The 19,128-nt window shown below is 42.4% G+C and overlaps 1 protein-coding gene across 1 annotated transcript; it reads right to left on the bottom strand.

The window, feature by feature from the left end:
- Positions 1–720: 720 nt before the first annotated feature.
- LOC101742274 (basic juvenile hormone-suppressible protein 2) lies at positions 721–15,720 on the bottom strand. The gene is made up of 6 exons (XM_004931749.3): positions 15,488–15,720; positions 6,426–6,582; positions 4,522–4,655; positions 2,668–3,495; positions 2,391–2,563; positions 721–1,850 (listed from the first exon to the last, which is right to left on the bottom strand). The coding sequence occupies exons 2-6, from the start codon at positions 6,496–6,498 to the stop codon at positions 827–829; spliced, it is 2,232 nt and encodes a 743-aa protein (XP_004931806.2). The 5' UTR covers positions 6,499–6,582; positions 15,488–15,720; the 3' UTR covers positions 721–826.
- Between the last annotated feature and the right edge of the window lie 3,408 nt (positions 15,721–19,128).

Here is a 19,128-nt window from a genome sequence, read left to right as displayed (position 1 = left end):
ATAGCTTTTGTCTTTATTCAAGAAAGCCAGATTTTAAAAACTTAATGTTGTACGTGAGTGTCTCGTTATTTAGTGTTTGCAATATTTTTTAAAAGAAATCAGAGTTTTTCAGAGAAAAGAAATCAGAAAATTTACTTCACCCATCTAATTGCTTAAACATTGTTTGTTCTGGCATTGCTAATGTGTGTTTTGAATAACCAATTCATTTGGGCTTAAAATGCAAATGATACTTTTAAAGATAAATTTCATCCATATTGGAAATGTTTGAGTTGTAGTTAGAATTTTACTACCTATTTATACTTGATAAAGACGTGACATTTTTTTATTGACTCAAGCCTGACGTCTGGTATTACTTTGGAAGTATACTAATAATTGAGTTTATTTATAACAAGTTGGTCTAATGGCACAAACATTCCTTTGCCAAATCATTTCAATTATCGTTATTTAACTAAGGACTATTATACGCGAATAATTTTAGATGAACTATGTTATTATTGTTTTCGGTTGTTATGGTACAAAAATAACCTACTTAACTATATAACTATTTTCTATCGAGCAATTATCGATGTAAAGTTCAAAATAATAGCTACTGTTCCTAATGAAACTGGCTTTGAGGACGACGAAACTTGAAATTTTTGACAATGATACTACAATTACAAATACTGACAATTTCGCTGCAACGTAAATCGATTCTCAGTTCGTAGAAAAATAAAAAATAAATTTATCATACAATGCTTTATTTTGATAATGTTAAATGTTCCGAATATTCAACATATTATTAACAAAAACATTTCACATAAGTGTGCCGTTGTTTGGTTTTAATTAATTAATGTTGGTAGTTGAGTTGATTGCTATTCGTTTTCATGTTCATTTCGTTATCAAGGGAATAAGTTTCAGACTGCATCGGCATTCTGTTCATTAAGTTGTAATCTCTGAGCACCCAGCGGTCCCATCGCATTTTCATGTCGCAGGTCTGTTTCTTGTGGAAAATCATCACGTCAACGAACTTCATGTTCGATGTGTAGAAGTTGGGAACGTCAATTTCACGATCCAGAGGGAAACCGAGAGGCATTTTGTCGAGTAGCGCGGCCCATCTACAGTTCATGCACGATTCGCAGTTCTTCGATTCGAACATCGACAAGTCAGCATTCTCCATCATCCTTAAAGGCGATACGATGACGTAAAGCAACATTTTCATACCACCAGCTTTTCCTCTGGGCAGCAATAATCTTGTAGGAAAACCGGTCTTATGGTTTTTCATTAATGTTGGCAACTTGTTTTCTCTGATGGTTTCCAAATTTGTGAACATATCACGAGTCATGATCCTATCAGGCACTAAATTGTTCATGTCTCCAGATTTTCTGGTGATCGTGTTTTTCCCGCCGGTCAACTTGTAAACGAAGGAATCGATTTCGACAAAGTTTATTCGGTTGTCATTGATGTCCAGCATATTTCCGAATTGGTCTTCTTTCGGTCCCAAAAACATTCTCACAACACAATCCACTGATTTATCAGACATAACGTCAACAGATACTTTGAAAGGCTGATGGTTGAGCCTGATTTTGCGTACAAAGAAATTCATGTCAGAAGATGCTTTCTTCATTTCTTCTTCATTCAGTACGACTGCGTTACTCATGTCCATCAGGTATTCGTCGAAGTAAGTTATGAGTTTATCAACAACTACATTTTCGACTTTCACACCAGGGAAATAGAGTTCCTCTTTCGTGTAACAAGGTAAACGTTTCTTGAACAAGTAAACGAAATCGATAAGACGTTTTTGTAGTTGATAGAATAGCGGGTCACGCAAAGCAGTCTGGTATGATTGCAGTGCACTTGGCACAACGAAGTATCTGAAATCATTTGTTGCTCATATTTTATTGTTTATAAACCAAATTAAAGCGATATCTAATTTAATATGCAATTTAGAAAAGGGCACATCTCTGAAAATGTAAAATTTTCAGGAAATGAAAAAAAAATGATTATTTTCTAAAGCAGTGTAAAATTTAAAATATTAACTTTTGAGATATATTTTAGTGTTAATTAGCAATTGAAAATTACTGGAATTATTATAAAAGGGGTGTAGGTAAGCCTCAAAACTACATGTATATGAAAAAACGTATTTGACAAAATATGCGACATGTGCCCTTTTCGAAATTGCATATTCAATTGTTTTCATTGTGTTTGAGAATACTGAAGTCACAATAGTTTGAATGGTTAAAATTTTATCATTTTTCATCAAGATATAGCATTAAATTGAAGTATTGCTTGTTGGTAACAAACGATCCCTTTGTAATGACTTTCAACAAACAACACTGAAAATCCGGACGCATACTGTTGGTATTTTACCAAATCTACTTTACTAACATAATATGACCAAACTATCTACTCACTTGTCAGATTCCAAAGTATTAAGACCGAGAACCGATTTCATGATAATTAGAAGGTAGCGGTAAGCTTCAACGCACTTGACACCCTCGTCGACCTTATCTACCGTGCTATAGATGAGTTTACCGAGTACTTCAATGTCTTCTGGCTTGGTGAGTTCGAGTCTCATTCCATTCATCTGTAAAAAAACGAGTATTTTATCTATCCGTATCTTACAATCTTTATAGTTTTTACTATCATGCTTCATGCTGACATGCTTTTTTTAGGTTATAAAAGATATACCTCGACGTATCCTTTTATGATTGCTTCTCTGATAATCGTTTCATAGTCCTCAATAAGACGAACCATGCCAGCATCGTTTTCTCCAACGGGCGAATAGTTGTTAAACCTCACAGGCACTTCCACGCCATTGTGCAGCATTAACCATGGCCAGTATCCATTCTTTATTGGTTTGTTGAAAGATAATTCAGGAATACTACCTAATCCGACGCTCAGACGTTCCATGTAGTACCTCGCCAGTATTTGCTGGTACATATAAAGCGTCAATTCATAGCCTCGAACTTTGCCGTACATCTGCTCGTTCATCCAAAACGGATAATCTGCATGGAAGTAGTAATAGTAAGTGTTAAGATCTATATCTTCGGTGAAGTAACGCAGTTTGTCTTCGTCGTTCAGGTACACACGATTGTCATAAACGTTCTCGTCGATAACGTAAGCGTTATTTTCGGTTTTTTTAATGCCATAAAAATCGCAAAGCTTCTTATCGAGTAAACCCTGTTTCATTTTGAGGAGATAGGCTTTCTGTATAACGTCGCCGCGTACGAAGTAGTACGGATAAATTTCGTAGGGAGCGGGTAATACGATTCCTTTGCAGTCGTCGCGGTGTCTGCAAGCAACGGTGAGGGCGTACACAAACATCCCCTCGTTTACATTGAGTCTCATCCAGCAGGCGGTCTTAATGAATGTGGCAAAGTCCTTTGCGTAATAGAGCATGTAGAACATTGTCACGGTTTCCTTCAGTTGACGGTCTACGTATAGAGTGAATATTTCACCCCGAGGTAAGAGGCCAAATTGGACCATGTTCACGAAACCCTTCACGACTTCGGGTTTCTGAAAAAAATTGAATATTATTTCATAAAGTAAATGATTTATTATTCTAACTTGAAAATGTTTTCCATGTATGCTATCAAAGGCGCCTTCAAATAGTTACAGTAAAAATGTCATTTCACCACTCATTTCGTGATAAATTTTGCACGAAACTTAAGGTTTATAGGCAGAGTATTATTTTTTTTTCAAATTTAAAACTTTGTAAGATTTAATAAACTTTCTAATTCTATACATCAATTATTATAGCTAGAAGAAGAACCAGGTCTGCGTTACTGAATCCTGACCAAGTACCTAATCAACACTATTGCCGTGTGAAGCACAATTAGAACTCGTAACTTTTACTGGTGGTAGGACCTCTTGTTAGCCCACACGGATAGGTACCACCACCCCGCCTATTTCTGCCGTGAAGCAGTAATACGTTTCGGTTTGAAGGGTGGGGCAGCCGTTGTAACTATACTGAGGCCTTAGAACTCATATCTGAAGGTGGATGGTGGTATTTACGTTGTAGATGTCTATGGGCTCCAGTAACCACTTTCTGGGGATTACTGGGCGGGGTATATCAGAGTCGAACTGACTAAAACCTCCTGTCGCTCAACAACCAACGTCCAAACCTTTTTTTTTTTTTTTGGGAGAGATGTGTAACCGCTTCACTTGCCCCCTTTGCCTTGTCATGAGTTCTGTCTCATGCACTGGTGGTAGGACCTCTTGGGAGTCCGCACGGGTAGGTACCACCGCACTGCCTATTTCTATCGTGAAGCAGTATTGCGTTTCGGTTTGAAGGGTAGGGCAGCCGTTGTAACTATACTGAGATCTTAGAACTTATATCTCAAGGTGGGTGGCGCATTTACGTTGTAAATGTCTATGGGCTCCAGTAACCACTTAGCACCCATCTAAGCTATAAAAAATAATAATATACGTATGCTTAGGTTTTGTCTGATTTTAAATTAAAAACTCATTGTACATAATTTTCCTATTACTCTGTACTGTGTCTTGTTTTCTGTGTGTACATAAATAAATAAATAAACTCACTAAGAAACAATCCTTGTTGTCTTCAAACTTGAAACTTTTGCCGATCTCTTCGATTTCCTTGTACATAACTGGCTCCATCACCCGATTGAGCAGCTTCATAACGAGCATCTGTTTCTGAGACATGTCCATTGAACCTACAATTCAATTCAAATAATGCTAAAATTAATTTTAGTGTTTCAAAATCGTTTTTGTCTCATTTGTAAGAGTTCAAATAAGTTTGTTCACGTTTAAAATTATCGTATTGAAGCAAAAACGAAATTTTACTTCGTCTACATAAATCTAGCCGTAGCATGGTTTACGATTGTTATTAAGGTCACCACTGGATTTTCAAATCTGAAGGAGGTATTTCTCAAAAAAATATTTGCGTATACTATGTAGCTAAAATTAATTTGTGAGGACGGATCGATGACTACTCCATTTTCACGCAAAAACTTCTGGACGGATTTTGATGATATTTTACGATCTAATAGCCAAATCTCAAAAGCATACAGATACAGTATTTATCAGCGTGTTAAATGTGCCCTGAGTGGTTCTATTAAATTGGTATTTTTCATAAAATTGGTGATCACAACGAGCTGCTTTGCTGACTGCTTTTGACTAGTTTAACAATTTAAATACCGAAGTTTAATAGCATAATACTTCGATTATCAACTTCGCTAATGCACTATTTACAACACTTGAGAGAAGTCCTTATATTTTGAAACAATAAGAAGAAGAACAAATTTATTTTAATGTTGAATTATCAACTTCAACTTTCGCATTGGCTAGACATTAAAGGCTTAGGCCAAAGCAGATAAATTATAAACGGGTAATATTGCTAATATTGTTAATACAATAGTAAGTAAGTAGGTAAAAACAATATTAATATTTGACACAAAATATCTAGATATGCATGTAGAATGTCCTTCAGGCTTAGGACAAAGTTTTATTTATTTATTGTTTTAATGCAGATCACATCACGGCCTGATTTATCTTTTAACCAGTCCCCGTAGACATTAGAAGCTGAATCTTGACACATGAAGTCAAAGTATTCTTTCTTCTTTTTCTTCCTTTTTTTTCTTCATTTCTTAATTCAATCTTAAAATAACAATTATTAAAACCGAAAATCATGTAGCATTTGTGACAGTGACAGCAATAGGTACAACGCAGGCGAAGGGGCTAAGCAAAGCCCCCGTCGCCCAAAACATGTCTTGTCGGATCGCCCCGATTCTCTCTCGGTGCTTTTAGGCTCTTCAAACATCGGTCACTGTCCTCGTGGTACTCGTCGACTCTGACAAAGAATTCGACGTGCGAACTAGCCCATAGACACAACCCACTGAGTTTCTCGCCGGATCTTGTCAGTGGGTCGCGATTCCGAACCGGTAGTTCATTCAGCGAAACACTGCTGCTGCTAGGGCTAGTGTTAGCAATTCTCTCAGGCTAAGCCCGAGAGCTCAACTACCAGTCCGCGTGAAGTTAAAATAGCCCCGTAGGCTGCCAACGATTAAGTAGGGAAAAAAGGTAGAACCGTTATAATAATAATTATGAAAATAAAATATATGTGATTACTTGCGGCAGTTGTCGGTCGTGAAACACGTTCTAAGTACACTTGCTTTAGAAATATTGGCACCCATTAGCGGGATTTGAACACTGGCATAGTCCTATCTCTTCAAACTAAGACAAGTCGTCGTGGCCTAGTGAAGTGTACATAGAGCGTACCGCACAAGCTTGGGGACGCCATTTTACTATAGAACTGAGACTCTGGAATCATTGTTGATGTCTATGGGCTCCGGTAACCACTTACCAGCCGTTGAACTCATTCACCCGTCGAAGCAATAAAAATGATTATGGAAAAAACACAGGGCGTCTAATCGGCGACAGTGTCAAATAAAAATTCTACGACAAAAAAATCCTTTAACACTCACCTAAGTTATTGTAGTCCAACTTCGCCGCAGCCAAGCTGGCTAAGCCAACCACCAACGCCACGATAGCCCTCATTGTGCAGACAGCCTGTTGCAAGTACTGTCATCTCAACACGGACCCGATGTGCTTTTATACAAGAGCACGAACTGATAAAAGCGACTGCAACATACAATTATCTGAAGCGTAAGGGCATATTCTCGTTAACTTTGTTGCGATAATAGTTTGCCTTTATTTTAAATTGCTTTGGGATTAAATTACTAAGTGATTTTGATTTAAAAAGTAAACAGGTCATACGATATCGCAGTTCACGAGAATGACGTAAATTCACAATGGATTTTAAATTTAGAAAAGCTACGAGTATGTTCTTAAAAGATCGCAAAAACGAGATACGATCAAAATTATACCCAAACCCATATTATGTAAATGATGTTTAGTTTATAGATTGAGCGAGCCCCTTTTAGTTGTTTAAATAAATAAAACAGACCGATGCATGTTAAAAAAAGCATGGCTATGTTTCCCTCGAGATCTAGTTATTCATTTTCCACTATTTAATTTTTCAAAAGTACACAAAATCGTTGGATTAGTAGTGAATTCCAGCTTAGTATTCATAAGCAAACGCAGAAGCGCTTGTATTCTAATTGGAAAGACGTGCTGTGAGTACTTGTGATTACGAGTGATTAAGATCAATTCTCAATCAATCAATTTTTCTTAATAAGCGTACAATTATTCAAACATTTCAATTAAATTTCCTCGGTGAAGGAAGTTCAGTGAATTTGTATGATAAGGTAACAGTGGTCTCCGCAAGTGAAGCATGTGAATCGACTAGGGCTTGACCACCGTTTATATCATGATATATATTTTACTGTCTTCTATTCGGTGATCCGTTAGCGCATTTGTTTGAATATCTCTGAGTTACTCTGACCTGTGATTGACAGTGGTACAGTCAAGCTGTTGCCTACCGCTGAAGACATTTTTTGTTTCCTAGACGGATGAGTCTCAACCTTAAATTCCTTCCCCCCACATCGGATGTGGGCTATCCCCTTCTGGGGAGTGCCTTCTTTCCCTCATCAAGCCATGTTGCCCCGTAAAGAGAGTCCAGGCCGGATGAGTGCCAAAAAGACCATAGCTCAACTTATAATTGTTATTGTATGGGGTGGGCCCAGGCACGGAAACCATGTTTATTAGTTTAGCATTAAAGTCGTAGTTTCTTTTTGTGTCATACCTTTGGTGCATTCTGAGCAATACAATAATGGTATAACATAGCCCTAGTCAGTGATTAGCTTAGTATAGTTTTATGTTTAGTCAGTAGTTGGTAAGTAGAGAAATAAAGCGAAGAGGAAGTAAGAAGAAGGAGCAGCTGAGGAAGGCTGCCACCGACCCCGGTGCATCGAACCTACCAACATCTATATTATGTCTATGTATCTATTAAACCATGCATGTTTAGACACCATGCATGTTTTTACTGGTGGTAGGACCTCTTGTGACTCCGCGCGGGTGGGTACCACCACCCTGCCTATTTCTGCCGTGAAGCAGTAATGCGTTTCAGTTTGAAGGGTGGGGCAGCCGTGGTAACTATACTTGAGACCTTAGAACTTATATCTCAAGGTGGATGGCGCATTTACGTCGTAAATGTCTATGGGCTCCAGTAGCCACTTAACACCAGGTGGGCTGTGAGCTCGTCCACCCATTTTAAGCAATAAAAAAAAGACATGACTTCCATGTCTCCGTTATATAATACAACGGGAGAGTTTCCCTTCAAAGCGTAACGCATTGCTGCATCGCGGCGGAAATGGACGGGGTCGTGGTATCTACACATGCGGGCTCACAAAACGACGCACCACCAGCAAAAAACACTTCAACCAGGTTTTTAAAACATCCAACAGTGACAGGAGAAACGTTCATTTTGAAAACACAATTCCTCAAACCAGTACCCATGGTAGACCTAAATGAGCAAGGAAGTCATTGAACTCGTTAGCTTGTTCTATCTACACAGAACATTGTGATAAATACTTAATGTAATTTTTGCGCGTAAACAGAACAATTAATTGCGATCAATTAGAATACAAAAGAGACATCGATAAAAAATTATTGCGTCAGTCTAGTGCTTTAAACGACTGCTTTTATCGTTTTACATAACAACAGATACATTGTAACGTATGAAAGTTGTACGTAACCGGAGAAGCCACAATTATTAATACGATCGAACTAAGAAAAATATTGAGTACACCAATCACGTTTGCTGTCTTAGAATAATTTAGAAATCTTCTCTTGACGTTATAACACAAAAACGAATGTGTATAATCTATGGGTAAGTGATATTAAGTGTATAATCTATGGATAAGGGTGATGGCGTCTACGCGCGTCCATCGGCTAAGCTCTGTCGTAGCACAAAGTTAGCCGAGTTCAGACGATACCGCAATCGTGCTGCCATCTCCCGGGAATCGTGCTGCGTTTCGTTTGGCCACCAAATGACCGTCTCCGACATATTATTATATTTTAAATTGGTAGCTAGCATCTTTATAGCCCAAGAGCCCGTGGGCTCTACCTGTATGTATTTGACCAGACCTGAATTTTCGTACATTGAGACCCCTATACCTACCATGCATGAGGAGGGGACTTACTAAGCTCAAAGTGGTCGACGCGCCGAGCGCTCAGGTAGGACAGGTACCGATTTTGACGGATTTTAAATCCATTTGACCACGTCTGCCGTTTTGAAATTTTGAAAATATATGATTATTATTATCCGAAAATAAGAATGGCAGACCATTATCGCGCATTTTACTTTGTGGCAGACCACTTTGAAAATGCTAAAAAAATAAAATTTTGAAAGCAATTGACCAGATCTGCCATTGATATAATAATATGTTGTTTATTATAGTCTTAAAAACTTCTATTGATCACGGCAGACCTCTACATTGCGTACACACATCAACATAATATAAAATCTTAGCTACTACCCGGCCAGTTGTATATTATGTTCTCCGTTCACTGTTTTAGAGGAATATAATTTACTTGCGATTTACTTTAGCAATGTATTTACCGAAATTAATATTTTTTTATATTCTATATACTAAACTTCATTAGTTAGACAATAAAGAAGTGATTTTTTTATGGAATAATTATAAATAATACGGTATAATGCTGATCAAAAAATAATTCAATTCCTCATTTTTATCATTCAACATTTAACTTGCCAGCTATACAATGCCAAAAAATCTAGTGATGTAGATGATGGAAGGTGGCTAGGACTCCAGAGAGTGAGAAGCCTCCTCACAATGCGCGCAGTATCAAGGATAACTAACTACCTGAAGGATACCTGTAGGATATTTATAATAATAACTATATACCTATATATAATTGGGAATAACTCACACACGGTTTTCTGGCCGCAATTTAGGATTCGCTGTGTTATGAGTACCAGAGACTGTAAACATACATATATACTTAGTCTGGCCATAAATACTGTTACAAAGGAAAACAAAAAAAATCTATGACAAATAACATTTATTACTTTTACAGTGTGTTAGTTTAATACATAAATATAAAACAATTTAAAGTATAAAAAGCTTATTCGAAGTGGTCTCCATTGGATGCAATACAGTCCTTTAAACGTTGAGACCAGTTATCAATCATCCTTCGATATTCGTTCGACTATTCGGCGATAGATGGCGTTACTTTTATCGGCGTGACAGTAGCTTCATGCGGAAGGAAATAATTTGGTATATCATAAAATAATGATTGCGTTAAATAAACGTTTACTTTCTAAATGAGATGACAAAGGCAGTAAAAAAAAAAAGGTTCTTATTGTTTTAAATAGACCACTTTTCCTGGTGAAAACGAAATAGCCGGAGACAAATACGTTCATGCAATGGGAAGCATAATATTTTTGCGGCGACGACAAAGTCGGGTTTAATTATAATTAATGTTTTTAAGCACTTTGAAATATCTAATGCAAACATATTATGTTAATTTTTTATTAAACGTATTTGGTCAAATCGGAACGCACTGTTTTGTTTTCATGAAAATGTTAAAGATATTGTTACGCCGGTAAGAGTAACGCCATCTATCGCCGAATAGTCGAACGAATATCGAAGAACCTAGTAGCACCTAGAACGGTTGAGAAGTACAATGCCATCTATTTTCAGATAGCGGAAACACAATACTAGAGATGTGTGGAATATTCTCGATAATTCTAGGGATGTGGTATCGGCTATAAAAGCTTTGCAGAGATGGCACGCAGTGAGTTAGTAATCGGAACTACTCGAAGCGAAAAATCAAAGGATCACATGAAGCGAAGCGGAAGAAACGAACTGAGAATTTTAAAGTGTTTGTGAAGTACTTTAAGTATTCTAAGTGTTGAATACAGTTTTTAGGTGTACTTTGGTGAAATTTTATTTATCCCGAACCCCAGCCCGTAACAATATCTAGAGCGCAGTATTCTCTCGGTTTTTTTAAAACGCTGTGACGTCATCACGCTGATGAGTTTTACAATTTATTCACAAGGTGTTAGATCTGAAACGCGAGGCGCCTCCGGCATGAATAAAGCGGATCGGCTGCCCATTTTATTGCAACAAGCCTTATAAGAAATTGTCTTCGTTCAAAATGAGCGGCATTGATTGCGAGTACTACGCGAACGTAAGTCGTGATCTTATTCATAATATTAAACTATACTCGTATGAGACTGGCAAAAGCAATGGGAGATCTACAAATATCAATATTCTAAAAAAAATCCTAGTGTCTTTATCAAACCTTGCTTTTATAGGTTCGAAAAATTCAACAAGCAAATAACTAGTGTACTTATCAGGCTTCGATCGGGTCACTTTTGCTCACCACAATGCCTATATAAGCAAAAAAGTAAACCTTCTCTCTTATGTATAGTTACGGTAAATCTATCAGTACTTTAGATCATATCTTTCTGGAATACGCTCTTAATGATGAATGCCCACCACTATTTTGTTTACTAACTAACATTAACACCCTGTTCCCAGTTAATATAAACTATCTCTTAGCATTTCCTAATCCTAAAGCTGTAAGTGCATTAGCTTATCTATTTCCCGCAATAACATTAAACTAAAAATATTTACAAATTTTTGTCCCGTTCTCATTCTTCTCATCTACTATCATCTATCTATATGAGTGATATTCTATATACCTGACATTGGCAGAGTCATTCGTCAAAGAAGAGACTCGAGACATTGACTAAAAAAAAAAATTAGCTGCGTCATCCAACTATATAATGTTGATTGTTAGAGTTATAGATTTTAAACATTTTTTTTATTGCTTACACAGCTCACCTACCGTTAAGTTGGTACTGAAGCTTATTCACATCATGAACATAAATGCCGCCCCCACCTTGAGACATGAAATCCAAGGTTCAGTACTATAGTAAAACGGTCCGTCCTTCAAAGCGGAACGCATTAGTGCTTTGCGTCAAAAATTGGCGGGGTAGCTGTACCCATCCATAAGGGGCTCACAAGACGCCGTACCAGCAGTAAATGCGCTACCTATTTCTTATGCGAGCAGTGTTTGAGGAAGAATGGTGGTAGGACCTCTTGTGAGTCCGCACGGGTAGGTACCACCACCTCGCCTATTTCTGCCGCGAAGCAGTAATGCGTTTCGGTTTGAAGGGTGGGTTAGCCGTTGCAACTATACTGATACCTTAAAACTTATACTTCAAGGTTTTTTTTTTTTTTTATGCTTATATGAGTGGACGAGCTCACAGCCCACCTGGTCTTAAGTGGTTACTGGAGCCCATAGACATTTACGACGTAAATGCGCCATCCACCTTGAGATATAAGTTCTAAGGTCTCAAGTATAGTTACCACGGCTGCCCCACTCTTCAAACTGAAACACATTACTGCTTCACGGCAGAAATAGGCGGGGCGGTGGTACCTACCCGTGCGGACTCGCAAGAGGTCCTACCACCAGTAATTACGCAAATTATAATTTTGCGGGTTTTATTTTTATTACACGATGTTATTCCTTCACCATGGAAATCAATCGTGAACATTTGTTGAGTACGTATTTCATTAGAAAAATTGGTACCCGCCTGCGGGATTCGAACACCGGTGCATCGCTCAACACGAATGCACCGGACGTCTTATCCGTTAGGCCACGACGACTTCAGGTGGGTGGCGCATTTACGTTGTTGATATATATGGGCTCCAGAAACCATTTAACAACCCGGTGGGGGTGGGCTGTGAGCTCGTCCACCCATCTAAGCAAATAAACCAAAAAATTATTTCTTGTAGGATGACATGTAATACTTTGCATGCGATTTCATCTTGCAGACGATTCAGCGATTTTTTTGATCGATTCGAGACGATTAGATTATGTGGCGGATTCATTAAATTTCATTAAGGATTCGATTCCGAGGATATTTTAAACGAAAACTATAAATATGATAGTTTTAGAAATAACTCAAATTCAACTCTGGAATATTATTCGTACTTTAAGGTTAAAGTATCGCGATGTAGTGTGATTTTAGAAATAGCATACATATTTCTAGAAATAGTGTTTGTTCATGATCCATTTAATCGATTATAAACGATCCGAATAGCTATTAGGAGTTAAAAACAACATCAGTACTCTATGCGAACCTATGCTTTGTACAGCACGAGAGAGAGCTCTTTCTGGAGAAATATTAAACCGCTTCGCCCTATTTAAGTTCTCTTCTATTTGAAGCCAATTGGCCACATTCCAAGGATCTATAATATTGATTACCTTTCGAGTTATTCCAAGAATTCCATAGCATTCAACTTTTTAAAAAAGTTCTTCGTTGAAATTTTTGGAATCATAAAAAACTTGTATTCTGTGCATTAAATACCCAAACCTGCTTCTTGAAAATCAGACTATTCGAAGAACTATTTTTGACAATTATTGATTTCAGACAAAAAAATATGGTATTTCTTATTCCTTGAGTTTTAATCTATTGCTTACCATTTAAAACTATGTATATGACGGCGTTAACAATATTTCTAATAAACATCACGTGCAACAGGCGTGACTCACACAAGCCGGGTGCGCCGGCCGTGTCGTTCCACTCGTGCAACAGAAGTGACTCATAAGCCAGCTGCGCCGGCTAGTATAAAAAGGCGGTGCGTGCCTTGCGAAAAACATTCCGATTTGAGCAACCGACGCGCGTGGACGTGCTCATTGTTTTGTCGGAAGTGACTACCGGTGATAATAGATCATTGTTCGTGGCACATCTGTGGCCCAAGTGTTTCTCGGAATTTGTACCTGCGCCTAATTGCAAGGCATTGCCGCCCGGGAACTGTGCAGTGGTTCTATTCACTCTAATTCTATTCTACTTATTCTATTCACTAAAATTTCTAAAATTCCTAGAATCGCTTCGGCCAATTTAGTGTTACCGACGCAGGGGCCTCGCCGCAAGGCGAGCGCGTGTTTAAGTCCCGGGGCCGCCCCCCCCGGGCGAAAATCACGTAAAGATGGAGGAAAAACTTTTCATCGACTTCATTCGGGAAAAATATCCGTCAATCGCGCCCGAATTCGAAGCCTATAGGGCCTCATTCGGTAATTATTCTCCCCCCGCATCTCTCGCCGCCGTCGCCAAACATGCCTCGCAGGCATGCCTCGCGTGCCCCGCCGTCGGTCCGTGTTCAAGCGCACGTACGCACGCCGCCGCCGTAGCGTCTAACGCCCCCGCCCCCGCTACCCCCGCGCCCGCGTCAATCACGTCAGTTTCGTCCGTCGCGACCTCAATAGCGTCTAGTTCAGGCTCCGATACCGAATCGGAGATGGACTTCGAGTCCGCGACTAGCCCTCAACCCGGAACCTCGGATGGGTTCCAAACTGTAACGCGCGGTAAAAAGCGTACTCGCGTCGTGGAGTCCCGGAGCTCCATGACGAAGCAAACCAAGTCCGCGACCGCCTCCCGACCGCAGGTAGTCGTAACGCCGGAGTCGGACTCCGCCCGCCGCGTAATCCCACCGCCGCGCCCAAAAACCGCGCCCGCGCCTAAAACAGTTGTCCCGCCCCCGCTGATACTCCAGGAGAAGTCAGCGTGGAATCGCGTATCCCAGGCCCTTCAGGCCAACAAAATTAATTATACCCATGCGCGTAACGTCGCGCATGGGATTCAGATTAAGGTCGCAACGCCGGGCGACCATAGGGCCCTCTCTGCTTACCTCCGAAAGGAGAACATAGGTTATCACACCTATGCTCTTCAGGAGGACCGCGAACTCCGCGTAGTGATACGTGGAGTCCCCAAGGAACTCGACATAGACTACGTAAAGGAGGATCTGATCGGTCAGTCCCTCCCAATAATTAGTGTGCACCGGATGCACAGCGGACGCGGCAGACAGCCGTACAATATGATTCTCGTCGCGCTAGAATCAACCCCGGAGGCAAAGAAAAGAATCTCATGTCTCAAAACGATATGCGGCCTCTCCGGGGTCACCATTGAAGCCCCCCATAAACGTGGTACTCCCGGGCAGTGCCACAGGTGCCAGCTCTATGGCCACTCAGCGCGTAATTGCCACGCGCGCCCCCGCTGCGTGAAATGCCTCGGCGATCACGCAACCACAGAATGTTCGCGTGTTAGGGAAACCGCGACGGAACCCCCAAGCTGTGTCCTATGCCTTAAGCAAGGGCACCCGGCAAACTACCGCGGATGTCCTAGGGCTCCGCGTAAACGCCTGAACCACCCAGCCCCCCGAACCGTCGACCCAAAGACTTCGGCGCCTTCAGTGCCGAAACCAGCCTTCGTACCGGCTGCGGTTCCCACCGTCTCGGCGTGGAAAAAACCGCTGCCGTATACGAAGGAGGGAACACAAAACGTACCCCAGCTCCCGCCTGCGACACGTCACGCGCCTCAGCCCCTGCTCGCACCTCGCCCCGCGCCCGCGTACCGCCCCCCGCAACCCTCAGTCGTCAACGACTTCGCGCTCGTGCGCGACTTCGTCACCGCGGTAAACTTTGACCGTCTGCGATCGTTCGCAGATGCTATCCGTAGGTCGGTAACCCCCGAACAGCGGCTCGCGGCCGCTTTCGATCACATGGACGTCTACGAGTCCGTGTCTCGCACGTTATAAAAATTATTTACCGGTAATCAATGGCGCAAAAAGGTAGAGAAAAACCGTATTCCCTTACGTTAGCATTCTACAATGCTAACGGACTCGCGCGGCAACGCGATCAAATTTTCGAATTCCTCCGCGATAATCTTGTAGATATTTTGTTAGTGCAGGAGACCTGTCTGAAGCCCTCGCGTCGTGACCCGAAAGTCGCGAATTACGTCATGGTTAGGAATGACAGACTCACCGCCTCCAAAGGCGGGACTGCCATTTACTATAGGCGGGCTCTGCACGTTGTTCCTCTCGATACTCCCTCGCTCTTACATATCGAGGCGTCAGTGTGCCGTATCTCGCTGACGGGACACCAGCCGATCGTCATCGCATCCGTTTATCTCCCCCCGGACAAGCCCCTCCTGAGCAGTGACATCGAGTCACTGTTTGGCATGGGAGACTCCGTCATCCTGGCAGGCGATTTAAATTGCCACCACACTAGGTGGAACTGCCATCGTACGAACGTTAACGGTAGGCGTCTCAACGCGTTTATAGACGACCTCACTTTTGAAGTAGTCGGTCCCCCAACTCCAACATGTTATCCGTATAACATCGCGCTCCGTCCGAGCACTATAGACCTGGCATTGCTTAGGAACGTAACTCTGCGCTTACGTTCCATCGAAGCACTGTCAGAGCTCGACTCAGACCACCGACCTGTCCTTATGCAGCTCGGTCGCCCTCACAACCCAGCCACTGTTACGAGGACCATGGTGGATTGGAATAAGCTGGGCACGTGCCTAGCCGAAGCCGCTCCGCCAATCCTCCCTTACGGCCCGGATTCGAATCTATCCCCCGAGGACACCGTCGAATCCATAAACATCATTACCGATCACATCTCTTCCGCGATCATTAGATCTTCAAAAGAAGTCGATGTGGAGGACAGCTTCCACCGCATCAGACTGTCCTCCGAACTTAGGAATCTCTTAAGAGTTAGGAACGCGGCAATCCGGGCCTACGATCGTCTTCCCACGCATTCAAACCGGATTCGGATGCGTCGTCTACAACGCGAAGTCCACTCCCGCCTAAGTGACGCGCGTAACAATAATTGGCATAGTTATTTAGAACAACTCGCGCCCTCCCACCAAGCATACTGGCGACTAGCTAGGACTCTCAAATCCGAAACTACCGCTACTATGCCTCCCCTCGTACGCCCTTCAGGCCAACCACCGGCATTCGATGACGATGACAAGGCTGAGCTGCTGGCCGATGCACTGCAAGAGCAGTGCACCACCAGCACTCAACACGCGGACCCCGAACACACCGAGTTAGTCGACAGGGAGGTCGAGCGCAGAGCTTCCCTGCCGCCCTCGGACGCGTTACCCCCCATTACCACTGACGAAGTTAGAGACGCGATCCACAATCTCCAACCTAGGAAGGCACCCGGCTCCGACGGCATCCGCAACCGCGCGCTAAAACTCTTGCCAGTCCAACTGATAGCAATGTTGGCTACAATTTTAAATGCCGCTATGACGCACTGCATCTTTCCCGCGGTGTGGAAAGAAGCGGACGTTATCGGTATACATAAGCCGGGCAAACCGACAAACGAAACTTCTAGTTACCGTCCGATTAGTCTCCTCCCGACGATAGGAAAAATTTACGAACGACTCCTTAGGAAACGCCTCTGGGATTTTGTTACCGCGAACAAAATTCTCATAGACGAACAGTTCGGATTCCGCTCTAAACACTCGTGCGTACAACAAGTGCACCGCCTCACGGAGCACATCCTGATAGGACTAAATAGGCGTAAACAAATCCCGACCGGTGCCCTCTTCTTCGACATCGCGAAGGCGTTCGACAAAGTCTGGCACAACGGTTTAATTTACAAACTGTACAACATGGGAGTGCCAGACAGACTCGTGCTCATCATACGAGACTTCTTGTCGAACCGTTCGTTTCGATATCGAGTAGAGGGAACTCGTTCTCGTTCCCGTCAACTGACTGCCGGAGTCCCGCAAGGCTCCGCGCTCTCCCCGTTATTATTTAGTTTGTATATCAATGATATACCCCGGTCTCCGGAGACCCATCTAGCGCTCTTCGCCGATGACACGGCTATCTACTACTCGTGTAGGAAGATGTCGCTGCTTCATCGGCGACTCCAGATCGCAGTAGCCACCATGGGACAGTGGTTCCGGAAGTGGCGCATCGACATCAACCCCACGAAAAGCACAGCGGTGCTCTTCAAAAGGGGTCGCCCTCCGAATACCACTTCGAGCATCCCACTCCCTAATAGGCGCGCAAACACCTCCGCCGTTAGCCCCGTCACTCTCTTTGGCCAGCCCATACCGTGGGCCTCGCAGGTCAAATACCTAGGCGTCACCCTCGACAGAGGGATGACATTCCGTCCCCATATTAAAACGGTACGCGACCGTGCCGCCTTCATATTAGGACGTCTCTACCCTATGCTTTGCAAGCGAAGCAAACTGTCCCTCCGTAATAAGGTAACTCTCTACAAAACTTGCATACGCCCCGTTATGACGTATGCAAGCGTAGTGTTCGCTCACGCAGCCCGCACCAACTTGAAGCCCCTTCAGGTTATTCAATCCCGATTCTGCAGGATAGCCGTCGGAGCACCATGGTTCCTGAGGAACGTGGATCTCCACGATGACCTGGAGCTTGACTCTGTCAGTAAGTATCTACAGTCGGCATCGCTGCGCCATTTTGAGAAGGCGGCACGACATGAGAACCCTCTCATCGTAGCCGCTGGAAATTACATACCCGACCCAGTAGACCGAATGGTAAACCGTCGACGTCGCCCAAAGCACGTCATTACGGATCCTCCTGATCCATTAACGGTGCTCTTAGGCACCACAAGCACCGGTCACCGTCCTCGTCGAACCCGTCGCTTGCGACGAAGGGCTCGACGAGCGAACTAACCCATAGACACAGCCCACTGAGTTTCTCGCCGGATCTTCTCAGTGGGTCGCGTTTCCGATCCGGTGGTAGATTCTGCGAAGCACTGCTCTTGCTAGGGTCAGTGTTAGCAACTCTCCGGTTGAGCCCCGCGAGCTCACCTACAAACGTTAGGGTGAAGCTGAAATAGCCTCTCAAGGCTATCAGCATAGGTAGGAAAAAAAAATGCGAAAAACATTCGTTGGACTGCGCTTGCCTGGTGCACTTACTATATCCTTGTTACGTTGTGTGATTCAGTGACTGTTGTACGTACTGGTTAAAGTTGGACAAGTGTTAAAGTGAATTGTTAAGATAACATATTGTTGATTAAATCAGGAATCAGAAGTGACATCGTTTTACTTGGTGTTCAACAAGATAATGTCTACCCTCAAGCTTACATCAGAAGTGAGATCAGGACTCTACTCTCACTGGCGTGACGTGTTTGAACATGTTCGAAGTACAGCAAAAAAAAACATTATGCAGATCAGAATACTAGTAGTGGTACGCCACAAGAACGTGAATGCAGCATACGTAAGTCGTGTAATAACGTCTCGGTTACCTCGATGGAAGATCTGAGCCACGAAGAAATCGTCACATCTTACGTTCTGGCTCATGTTGCCCAGTTTGACTGTCGACGTCATCACATGGCGTTTACTAACGGAAATACAACACGTAACAAGCTATTGCAAGAAATTAAGGCAAGTGCAAATCTCAAGTGAAACTTCGATCGCAA

The sequence above is a fragment of the Bombyx mori genome, chromosome 3 (assembly GCF_030269925.1).
Source record: "Bombyx mori chromosome 3, ASM3026992v2".
In the NCBI taxonomy this organism is placed as follows: Eukaryota; Metazoa; Arthropoda; class Insecta; order Lepidoptera; family Bombycidae; genus Bombyx; species Bombyx mori.
Note: the sequence above shows the minus strand (reverse complement) of the source record. Positions and strands in the feature narration are given on the sequence as shown.

Excerpts from the sequence above, each read along its gene's own strand:
- LOC101742274 (XM_004931749.3), bottom strand. The coding sequence starts at position 6,498 with ATGAGGGCTATCGTGGCGTTGGTGGTTGGCTTAGCCAGCTTGGCTGCG. Across the intron at positions 3,496-4,521 it reads ACAACAAGGATTGTTTCTTA|AAACCCGAAGTCGTGAAGGG; the intron begins GTGAGTTTATTT and ends AATTTTTTTCAG. Across the intron at positions 1,851-2,390 it reads AATACTTTGGAATCTGACAA|ATACTTCGTTGTGCCAAGTG; the intron begins GTGAGTAGATAG and ends AAATGATTTCAG.